Here is a 12,487-nt window from a genome sequence, read left to right on the forward strand (position 1 = left end):
TCACAAAATATGTCATTTTTCGAATTTTCTCATTTTTATGCGAATATTCAATCAATCTAATTTGAGTACTTTTGTACCCTCTTATGACCTCTCTGTACTCGTTGAATCATTCAAAATGTTGCTGCTCTGAAAAACAAGCAGCAGTAAAGCAAACTGTAATAATTTAAACCGTGGGGCCCGCCCCCACCCCACCCCACCTCACCCCCATTTGTGTCCAGAAAAATACATAAGATTTGATAAATCAATGTGTTTTGGTGTGTCTGTGGACCCCACCCTGACTCCAAACTGGTCGCCCCCCTCCTTTTCAAGATTTCTGGGTCCGCCACTAAATATTACACATGTAAACATGTACTACCTTTATGAATATACCTTGAGTTTTTACCCCTTGACATTGACTACAAGTTTGCCCTACTTTTAAAATTTTCAAAAGATTTAACTTTACTTTAATTTGTCATAATTTAAGAAAGAAAAAAAAAAGGTCTTTTTTATTGGTCATGTATATTAGCTGTGGTAAGACCTTTCTAAATATACTAAGATTTTTATTCTGTGACCTTGACCTTGATGTTTGATCTAATTTGTAAAAAAATGTTACCTTGCCTTGTGACTTTTAATTGGAAAAAGATAGGACTTTCATATATTTGTCATGTGTATTACCTGTGAAAAGAAGATTCCGAGAATTTTGTGATTTTCCAGCATTGACCTTTACTTTCATGATGATTGACCTAATTTTCAAAAAAAATATTTTGGTATTACTTTTGAATGAAATATATATGATCTGATGATAGAACTTTCATAATTGACACAATATGCAATGAGTATAATTGCATCCCATCTACTTAGTCGCCGAAAGCGGGGGGGGGGGGTATTTTCAGTTTCTGTAATGTTTTTAGTTTTATACACTGTACCTATATACTTGGTTGGTTTTGATACTGGTCATTACTCTACCTCAAACAAAACAAATGCCCAAAATCAATATTCAGAAGGATATTTTAAAAAGACTACAAGTACTAGGCTAAAGAGGGATAACTCTAGCACTAAAAAAGTAGATTTAATAAAACTGAATTGTGTTTGTATTTATATGGCCTTTGGATGCACGTAAACTTTTAACTTTTTTCATATACTTTTAAATGATATCAGAGAGAGAGAGAGAGAGAGAGAGAGAGAGAAAGAGAGAGAGTTTGATTTTAGCGCGAAATTGCGGGATGATGAAAACTTCCGGTTAATGAAAGAGAGAGAGAGAGAGAGAGAGAGAGAGAGAGAGAGAGAGAGAGAGAGAGAGAGAGAGAGAGAGAGAGAGAGTTTGATTTTGGCGCGAAATTGCGGGATGATGAAAACTTCCGGTTAATGAAAGTGATGCAATGGACGTGGTGGGAGTTTGGGTTCATTCAAACCATCAATCATGTAAGCTTATCCTTTACGTGCAGTTTTTATTTTTTTCAAAGCAACAAAGTTAAAAGCATATTGTTCTCTATTCAAAAATTTGTTGTTGTTAAAATAATGTGCATTAGTCTCCATTTACGAGGCGACCGTTTACTATCTCTTTGTTCATGTTGTTTGGGTGCACAAATCGCTAAATACATGATGTAGATCTGAAACACTGTTTACAGTCATTTCTTACAATTGTATGAATTAAAAAAAGAAGAGCTGTATTTGATCATTGAAAAAAATAATATAAAGCAGGTTTTGATAATTATATACTTATTCACTTCTTTGTTTGATGAAAGAGCAATACTTCCATGCAAATTCCCATACAATGATCAGTGCTTTCATTATGTTCAGCGTCGCATAAAAATCGCGCTTATTCAGTTCAAGGAGTTTAAAGCTATGTAATGTCTTTGACGGTAAAGGATTGAAATATGTATAATGAGAAGGGTTAACCACGTTTGAAAAAAGGAATAAAAGGAGTTTATATGAAAATCTATTCATTCACAACTTTGTGTAAGTCGTTATGGTCACGGGTGAAAAATATATAAAAGGAGTTTATCTATTATATGAAAATCTGTACATTCATAACTGTGTTTTAGTCGTTATGGTCATTGGAGAAATTTTATTATAAAGAAAAAACATGGATAAACATTAACTTTTATAATCAATTGTCCTTTGAGCAAGTGAACTACAATTTTGACTTGCCTGAAAAACTTTGTTGCCCTGTATTTTTAAAGAAGAAAATCCACTTATTATATCTTAATTTATTGTTTGTTAATATTAAAGAGTGACCAATTTATTTCTATTTTGAATTTATCTGCCAGAAAAAAATGTTGATGTGACAGTGATGCTACATTTGTATATAATATATATCATGTATATGTATGTAAACCACTTTCCTGTCAGTTAATAACCTGAAAACACAGCTGCACAATGCAGGAATATTATTTTCATATGATTTTGTTTTTAAAATTTTATTTTTTTTCCCTAAAAAAAATGAGTTTACGCTTTTTTGAATCAAGATACATTGTGCGATGAGAATAACTGGTGTTCTTTATATTCTGTGAGTGAATAAATAAATTAATTTAGAATATCTGTTTCATGATAAAAATGTAACTAAGTTGTCAGACAGGAAAAAACAGAATAACACCCCCAATTTCTGAATAAAGGTATGAACCAGAAACGCTACCGAGGGATCTGAATGCAAACAACAATTTCCTGATTTAATAAGAAAATGTTTCTATCGATCAGTCTGAGAAATATCCACTTGCCCGATCGGACAAGTATATCAACAGTTCACTTGCCCGAACTTAGAATTTACTTGTCCCGGGCAATCGGACAACCGATAGTGTCGATCCCTGTAAGATTAAGAACAATGGTGTGATAAAGTAATCCCCAAAGAGAAGACAAATCATGGGCATTTGACCTTCCTGTCAGGGGACAGGGAGAAGAAAACAAATATCGTCAATTCATCTTGGTCAGGTTTTCCTCTTGGCTTTTGTTGTCCATAAAAACAGAACAGTGAACTGGAAAAAAGCAGTTAAGAACTAGTAAAATATTAACCTATAGAATTTAAACTTTGTAATAACAGTAAAAGGAGTTGAAAAACTTTGGGCAAAAGGCCAGTGACCATTTCTATAAAAAATTAGATCTCTTGGTTAGCTCAGATTTGCCTACAAAATAGATGTAATCTGTCATAAGACCTCATTAAATCCTACATTTTTGGAGGACACATCATTTATTTGAAATAAGAGGTGTGTTGAATTGCTGGAGTGTACATGGTGTAGATGTTGATCTGAACCTTGTCATGTGATGATTGCGTCATTTGTATTTTGTAGATCAGTTGGCAATGAGGCATTGTGTAGATAGATTTGATTTGGACATTTAACTATATAGACGAAATATGTAAGTACTTAGAGATTTCAGACACTTAGATGTGCTGATTCATGTCGATTTACTTGAAAAAAAAAATAAAAAGAGAATTGACAAACTTTTTGTTTTCATATATTTCTTAAGATATTTCATAAAGTCAAAATTATATTAAAATTCTCAGAGTTTATAATGTTTTAATTTAAAAGATTTCAAATGAAAGAATTTAAGTTCTCTCTCCCCTCATAATGTTCATTGTTTTAATCCCGAAGTTTTGAAACATTAATTTTATCAGTTTCATTTTTAATAATTTACGTATTAGATCTAGATAAAATCAATTGTAGCGTTTAATAACGGAGTGTTTTTGTAAGCAAAATAGAAATTCAATATAAAATGAAGATGGTATTTTTCACGTTACCAATATAAACAAGTAGGTTAAAAAGTTTGGATTTCATGTTCATGGCTATATTATAAGTCTTTTGCTTGAATAAACTGTTATATCATACCAAAAGAAAAAAATCTGACTTGTTAAGAAATTACTTGTATGTGTCAATACTGTTAGTCTAGATCTTTATTAATTTTTGGAGTTTCCATGGTTATATCTTCAAATTGATGGATTCACTTACCATCCTTGGACTAGATATTAAAAAAACTTAAAAGTATATCAGGAAGAGGTAGACTTACAATATTTGTTATTACATGATTTTCAACCAGATGGATGCATGGGCTCAATGTGATTCTGAATTCAGTGAATTTAATTAAATGTTGAAGTGAACATATTGCCCTGCAAATAACTGAAGAAATTTGCCCTTGAAATAAGTATTTTGTAATAATTTATGATCTTTTTGTATACCAGTTTTTAAGATAAGCTTGGTGTGATTTAAACAAAAATCCTTCACAGAGATCGATCCACATCGAACTCATGCAATTCTTTTGAATTCAAAATCAGTTTAAGAAGTGTTATTTTGAAATGCACAAATATTCATATTCCATTCATGTAAGTTACAGTTATGTATAATTAAAGTAATTAATATTACATGATATTTTTGTGCACATGTAAATTAATTTAAACAAACTTTTATTTAAAATATAAGAGTAACATAAGTTATTTTATTTTTAAGTATTTATATGTGACAAATTGATTTTTTCCAGGTTGAGTACAGTTTTAGGCAGCTTAGCCAGTTTCTCAAAGATCACGGGCAGTAGTGATGACGATTGGATAGACCGTCTTAACCACCTATGGACAGTGGTTCTACTGACTTTATTTGCAGTGGTGACCTCGTCTGGTCAGTATGCAGGTAACCCCATCGAGTGTTGGGTGCCCGCAGAATTCACAAGTGCGTACACCGCTTATGCCAAATCCTATTGCTGGGTCTCCAACACGTATTATGTTCCTCAGGAAGAACCCATACCACATAGAGTAGCAGATAGATATAACCAAGAACTGACTTACTATCAATGGATTCCCATCATCCTTATGTTTCAGGCCCTCATGTTCAAAATTCCTAACATTGTTTGGCGTATGTTGAATGGACAATCAGGTGTAAATATTGAGAAGATAACAGCACTTGCTGATACCGGGATGCTGGGGGACCCAGACGATAGAATGAAGAATATCTCCCATCTTGCCAAGTACCTTAATCGCTGGATCCAGACCCATAGGGAATATAGGTACAATTTCTTTGTCAAAGTCAGGGAGAAGTACTCCAATGTGCTGTGTTTTTGTTGTGGAAAGAGAGACGGAACATTTCTCACCGGTTTTTACATATTCACCAAATTTTTGTACTGTGCCAATGTAGTGGGGCAGTTTTTCCTACTGAATGCGTTCATGGCTACCGATTTTAACATGTTTGGATTTGAAGTGATTGAAAATTTCATTTTTGACAGGAATTGGAGAGAATCACCCCGATTTCCGCGTGTGACTTTGTGTGACTTCAAAATTCGCCAGCTTGCCAATCTTCAGACCTTTACAGTGCAATGTGTCTTGCCCATCAATCTATTCAACGAAAAAATCTTTACATTTCTGTGGTTTTGGTTTTTCCTTCTAGCTGTTCTTTCCTTTGGAAACCTGTTCCATTGGGTATATATAATAGTGTTTGGAGAAAATAAGGTCATGTACGTCCGAAAATATCTCAAAGCATCTGGTGAAATTCACACGAACTTTGATAAGAAACTCTCGCGGAAGTTCGCGGAGCATTATTTACGTTCTGACGGAGTCTTCGTTTTGAAACTGGTCGGAAAGAACACATCAGCCATGTTCATATCTGACCTTGTTCAGTTATTGTGGAAGACGTTTAAGGAGGAGAACTGTTCTCGGAAACAGAATGGAGTGATAGAAGTGGAGGTAGAGACACCCTTAATGAATGGAAATTGTCAAATGGGAGACATGGAACCTCCTTCATTGAAAAGCAAACTATAAATCTCAAATGTTTAACATGCCAAAATCAAAATGCCTTAGTTCATATTTTACATATGAGAATGAATTTGATTGTTTAACAGATTGAGAACCTGATATATATGTTTTTGTTTTTTTTTATAGCATGAGTACATGTATTCTAGAGTAGATTTATATTTTACTGATCAGTTGTTATTGAATGTTAGTGGTAGAATTGTTTAGTGGTAGCATTAGATCTGTTTAGTGCTAGATCTATTAAGGGTATTAAATGTAACAGTATATTTGTTTTGATTTCTCTTTGGTTCTACATTTAATAAGTGAATGTTGTTATGGATTATGTTGTCTTGTTGATCTAGTCAAACACATGGTGCTTTAGTTCTCACAAGAAGAGAAAACCTCATGTTGTTTTTGTAGTTGTCTGTGTAATGGTTTGTTTTTTTTAACTTAGTATTTTCAAAGTCTTAATTGTATTGAGTTTAGGTTTGTTTTGTATACATATGTAATTATGATCAGGATAATAAATCATGAGTATTAGTTTTTGTTACCACTATACCAGTATGATATAGGAATGGTGGAATAATTTTGAGATGTATTAGATTTTTTTTTTGAGGTGTAAACATTATTAAATTTTATATTTTGTCAGCAACAGGTTAATAGGGACCAGTTACCGGGTAATATAATCCATTTCAAAGGAAATATATTTTTCTCTTTTAATGTTAAATAAAAGATGTATTTTTTTACTTCAATGTTGCCACCAAAAACTAGTACTTTAAATGAGCCAACTTTTCATTCTTATGTTACGTGTACTTACTGCCCATCACAGCACTGCCTACTCATAAGTCTTAATTATGTTTATGTTGTGTTAATTATTTTTCCATGTTTGTGATAATATTATTTTCAAAAGGCATTTCTTTCTCACACGTTCAGAATTTCAATCTGTTTGCTCATAATCTTCGCCCACTATGCAATAAAATGCATGATAATTTATTTTCTTTCATATAGAAAATAAATCTAGGTACTTTTGTGTATTTAAAGAGATTTATTATATTTAACATTCAGGGATCAAGCTTTAGTGCATGTACTTTAATACTTTATTTTAGATGTACCTTAATACATTAATAGACTTAGGTTTACTAATTCTTTTCAATCAGTTTATGAGTTTTGGAATACATTGCCTGCAGAAAAAATTTTAATTCACCTGCTTAAGTTAATCAAGAGTTGAACAATCATTATACATCTACTAAGAGCTTAACAGATTTAAGCTTGATAATAATAATAAATGAATAGTATTTGATTACAGAATGATCAAATGGTATTATTATTTATATGTAACCATAAAATGATGAAATGACAAAGGACTTCCAAATAAGGTCACAGAGGCTTAAAAGTATTTTCTTGACATTTGTTACACGGTAACACCATTTGCAGTAGTATTAGTTTAAAATATCTTTTTTTAAATTCTGATTTTAGAAAAATTGTTGATTTACTTTTTGATGACAATAATTTATTGCTAGGATGACACAAGAAGCCAATTTACATGAGTTTAATTAGAAGACGTCTATCATGTTCCATCAGTCTAAGTTATGACTCACTTGTTTTTGCTAAGGGAAATAGTTTTTGGTTACTTAACAGTACATGTTCTAGTAGATACTTCAAGAGACTTAGTCAATGTAATTGTTATAAACGAGGTATTTTAAAGAGACTTTTCCTGCTTCTTACGAGTTTGACTGACGTTGACCTGTTTATTACGACTGACTTTAGCCAAACACTCCCTAAGTGTCCATATAAAGTGTTGAAGACAAACCCATTATGGTGAATATTTTGTGATTGAAATCAGATACCTTTATAACCCTGTATTCACAATGTAGGTAGTATATGAGCGCAAGAAAGATAGATTAGTCTTTTAGTTAAAATGCATTTGGAACATTATCCATACTTTATCAGAGTATCCTATTTGATCAGCATTGTTAATGTTCATTATGTTTGTTACTGAAATCTAAATTTTGTGTCTTTAGCAACTTTAAAGCATGGTTAACCTAGCTCCCCATATTCCCCAATGATTTTTGTAAATTGATTTGAATAAAGATTAAAACTTAGAGATCAGAATAGAGGGTGGACTAAGGGTCATAGGAAGGGGTCCAAGTATGTTCAATGTAAATAACTGCATAAATTTCAAAATTTTAATTTAAAAAAAAAAAATCATTCCTGCCTCCCCCAATATCTATCCTCCCTTCCTTTCTACTTTATTTGCCCTTGAGGATACATGAACAAAATGAATGTTCCAAAAAAAATTGTGGAATAAAGGTTAAAAATAATATTCATATTGTCAAGTTTGTACCTAGGTGTAATTTAAGTGAATTTGTAGTCCTGAAAATGAGCATCTACATATAATTACAGTTTACAGCTTGAGAGTCAGTCACATGAAGTGGCTTAATCTTAAAGTTAGTGATAGAAAATTTCTAACAGATGGTTTCAATTTAGTGCTCTCACACTGCTGTTTTTTTGCATTTTTTTTGTAGTTTTCATGGTTTTACAAAATATGTTCAAATACTTGAGCATGTGCAAAGATCTCAACAGATTTTGAGTGGCATTATATTGTGTATTTTTTACGTTATTAATTGTTGTGCTAAGTAATATGTAGTATTGTCAGAGGTGTAGGATTAATCGGATTACTGTTGTAATACTCTGTAGAATTTTGGAGTTCAGATTGATCCCAGTTATGATTAAACTGGCAAATTTCCATGTCCTCCAAAATTGATGTTCATATAATGATTTCATGTAAATGTCAGTGGCACATAATGTGTATATCCTGACAAGCGATGAGAATTGTTACTATATATTTGTACTGATTACAAAATGATGTGTTTTGACCTTTGTTGTTTTCCCCCGTGACTGGTATTCCAATCAGTATTTGTCTCTTTAACTTTTAGTTAATATTGTAATTATGTGTTTTTCCCATCTCATGTACCAAATATTCGAGGCATTTTATGTGAACATCTCATGAATATGGACCAAATACTCATTGCACTCATTAAAGGAGCTGTAGTTCCAGCAGCCCCAAATGTTGCTCAATAAATAAAACTTGAATATTCCAATTTTCTTTATTGCTCATTCTTTTTTTAAAAAGTTGTAGAGTGCCATTTAGTCTCATTCAACAAGAAGCATCCATGTATAGTGTAGATTCAAGTTTGTGCAAATCATGACCCCCAGAGAAAGGTTTGGGGCTGCAATAGGAGATCCAAGTTTTACATTGGAATACAAAAATAATGTCCACAGGACATGAATGCCCAGCCAAGTGTATATATAATAAGTAATGCAACATGAAAATTTGTATTAGGGGGTGAAGTTCTTTGAGAACGTCTTTAATATTTATGCCGCCCGTCAAAAAAGGGAGGGCATATTGTTTTGCTGCTGTCTGTCGATCGGTCCATTTAGTTTCTGTTCATTACCTTCACAACCGTTGCACCTACTGAAAGAAATTTGGTATACAGGTATATCAGATGAATATCTAGGTCAAGTTCTGTTTTGGATACGATCGCACCATTTTTGGCAGAGTTATGCCCCTTGGACTTAAAAAAAATTCCAGTTATTTGCAGTTTCCATTTTCTTCAGAGAGGTTGCACATACTGATATAAAATTTAGTACACAGATTTGTCAGATGAATATCTAGGTCAGGATCTGTTTTGGGTACGATCGCACCATTTTTCTCAGAGTTATGCCCCTTGGACTTAGAAAAATTCCAATTATTTGCAGTTTCCGTTCATTTTCTTTGCAGAGGTTGCACATTCTGAAATGAAATGTAGTATACAAATTATTCAAATGAATATCTAGGTCAAGTTCTGTTTGGGTATGATCGTGCCATTTATGACAGTTATGCCCCTTTGGACTTAGAAAAAAATTTTATTTGGGGGTGGGGGGCATAAGTGTTTTACGAACATCTCTTGTTTCTTTGAAATTGTAATTGAAATTTAAAAAGTTGGTAGATGATAAATTCTCACCAAATTATGTATAAGTGCATAAGCTTACACAAAATATCTTATTGGTTTCTTTAAAACTAAGCAAAATGCAAATATAGGAAAAGTGAGGTCACAGTTACAGAGAAGTTCAGGGCCAAACATTTTTGATGAAGTTGAACAGCTCTCACTAGTACATATCAACATATTAAGATATGAATTTAATGGTTTATTTAAAACGGAGCTATAAACATGATTTAAGAAAGTTGAAGTCAAAGGAAAGGTCAAGTCAAATAATATTTCAAATTGATGCAGTTGACAGCTTAGGTCAATATGTATTAGCAAGTGAAGTTTGATAAAAATATCATAAACAGTTTCCTTTAAAATTAGCTAAACACAAATGAGAAAAGTGAGATCAAGGTGAAAAAGATCAATGTCAAAAATGTTGATGAGTTGAATAGCGTACATTGGTATGTTTCAGCATAATAAAGTTTGAAACTAATTGTTCAAATCATATCTCCTAGGGTAAGGCCAGGCCATAATAGACGATCAAATATGTACATAACAAATGGATCAAAATTCTCTATAAAACTTAGGGAACCCCATATTTATTATAAAGTAGACCAAAGCCAACAAGAAAAACCACAATAACAGCACAACACTGACCTTTTGTGGGCATCCCAAACCAGGGGCCATAACTCTTTTCTTGGGAGCTAAGGAATATTTCTTGAAAATCTTCTTAAACCATGATTAGCCAAAGAAATAATTGGAAGCATTATTAGGTATTGTAGATTCAAGTTTGTTTAAATCATTCCCTTAATCTATTCTATTTTCAGTTTTCAATGCTGCGCTGACCTAATTTCTGTTTTTTCTGTGCCAAAGTGTTCAGGCGAACAATGTGGCCCGAGAACCTTTCTGTTTAAACTAAAACCAACTATGAAAGTGATTTAAACATCTCATTATAGTTATACATGTACAAAGGGAAGGCAATTTAATCCATTCAGGGCGAGAAAATTTAAAATCATACATTTTATTTTGACCTTTGCCTCCAATTCAAACTGTCAAATTCTGCACCTTGTAATCCAGCATTATTACCTACTTCTAAAACAAACATTGGGGTAAAATCATGTCTGAAATATTCCTATTTTCACAAGTCCTCAGTTTTGTTATTATCATGACCAATGTTACAATCTTGAGTAAAAATCCTTTAAAATATACCAGAACCCTTGGGACTAACCAAGACTTTTTTTTTTTTTAAAGTTCAGACGAAGGAAGAAGAAAATCGACTTGTGGCAAAGAAATGTGACAAACAGTATTGTAACTTTATTATATAGCCAGAACTGAGACCAAATAACAATGTTAACGCTACAAGTATTTGCATATGTGGTATATCAAGTATACATACCATGCGCGGCTCTATGGGGGGTGGGGGGATCAGGATTTGCAAGGTTATCAAATTTATATACTAAAGCAAGAAAAAAGTTACCTTGGACCCCCTCGGAAAACGCAGACCCCCCTGGTAAACGCGAATTTGTGTTAAATTGGTATGACAAGTCTAAGGTTTGAAGCATTAGAAGTCATCGACACCCCCCCCCATCTCCGCACACACCAAAAAATAGGATTTTTGAAGTTTGGGCAACGGTTCTTTTCTTCTTTTTTTTTCCTTGTCAAAAATTTCTGGGTTGAATTTGATTTTTTACCATTGACTGGGGTGCCCCCCCCCCCCCCCCCCTTGGAAAAAATTTTTGGATCCCTGCCTGCATATTATAATAAGGGGCAGGCAATATTTGTACCATTGGCATTTGCTAAATTGTAACCAGGAAATGCTCTAATGAATTTGCTTGTCAGACATTTTGTGGACAATGGTGTCTGAATAACACATTTCCTACTGCAATAAAAATAAACACCTATAAAACAAAAAAGTTCAAACAACAATGTAAAAATTGACCTGCCCTGTGATCTAGCAAGAAATCTTCCTAATTATCTCTCACAAAATCGTGACAAAAACATTTTAAATGAATATAAAAACACAAGGATGAAAAATTTGGTTTCTTTTGTATTCATAAATCAAGCAAGGTAAGTAAATTACAATTTATACTTTCAATGTGTATCCTAGTTTTTCATACTTTCGTTAATTAATTAAAATACTCCATGCAGCTTAAATAGCACTCTATAAAAATTGCTAGGAAGCAAAATTCTTGTGTTTCACTTTGCAGCATGCCTTTACCTGGTAATTAGCATTTACTGCCTTGTATATTGTTAGAAATATATATTTTTCATATACATTTCAAATGTAATGTATTAATAGCATAAAAAATTCCAAAATCTTATATTTTACAAACAACCTGAAGATGCTTCAATATCAATATAACAAATGGCTTTGCTGCTCTTGAGATTTTTTCCTTTATATTGTACATTTTTTTATTAAAATTTGATTGTCCATTGTGGCCCACTCTACCCCCTGGGGTTTATCATTTGAACAAATTTGAATCTACACTATCCGAGGATGCTTCCATATCAGTAAAATTAATCATGACTCTGCTGTTTGTGAGATGAGGATTTTTAAAGATTTTTTTTCTATATAACTTCTATGTAAAACTTTGATCCCCCATTGTGACCCCACCGTACCCCAGGGGTCATCACTTACAAATTTGAATATATATTATGTAAATAAGTTTCAGATGTTTCAACTTTTTCTGGCCAGTGGTTCCTGAGAAAAAGATTTTTAAAGCAATTGTCACCAAATTTTCACCTTTTCTGATTTATCTCCCCTTGAATAATGGTTGTGCCCTTCATTTCAACAAACTTGAAAATCGGTTGTGGAACTTAAAGCCATTTTTATATA

General features: G+C 32.7%; 1 protein-coding gene across 1 annotated transcript; it reads left to right on the top strand.

The window, feature by feature from the left end:
* The first annotated feature begins 1,284 nt into the window (after positions 1-1,284).
* LOC134236564 (innexin unc-9-like) lies at positions 1,285-8,784 on the top strand. Its single transcript, XM_062718732.1, has 3 exons — positions 1,285-1,401; positions 3,264-3,330; positions 4,447-8,784. Coding segments are annotated over exons 2-3 (1,269 nt in total). The 5' UTR covers positions 1,285-1,401; positions 3,264-3,328; the 3' UTR covers positions 5,714-8,784.
* Positions 8,785-12,487: the final 3,703 nt, after the last annotated feature.

This window comes from Saccostrea cucullata, unplaced genomic scaffold, assembly GCF_032062105.1.
Source record: "Saccostrea cucullata isolate Sc308-1 unplaced genomic scaffold, CSIRO_AGI_Scuc_v1 ctg264, whole genome shotgun sequence".
Classification (NCBI taxonomy): domain Eukaryota; kingdom Metazoa; phylum Mollusca; class Bivalvia; order Ostreida; family Ostreidae; genus Saccostrea; species Saccostrea cuccullata.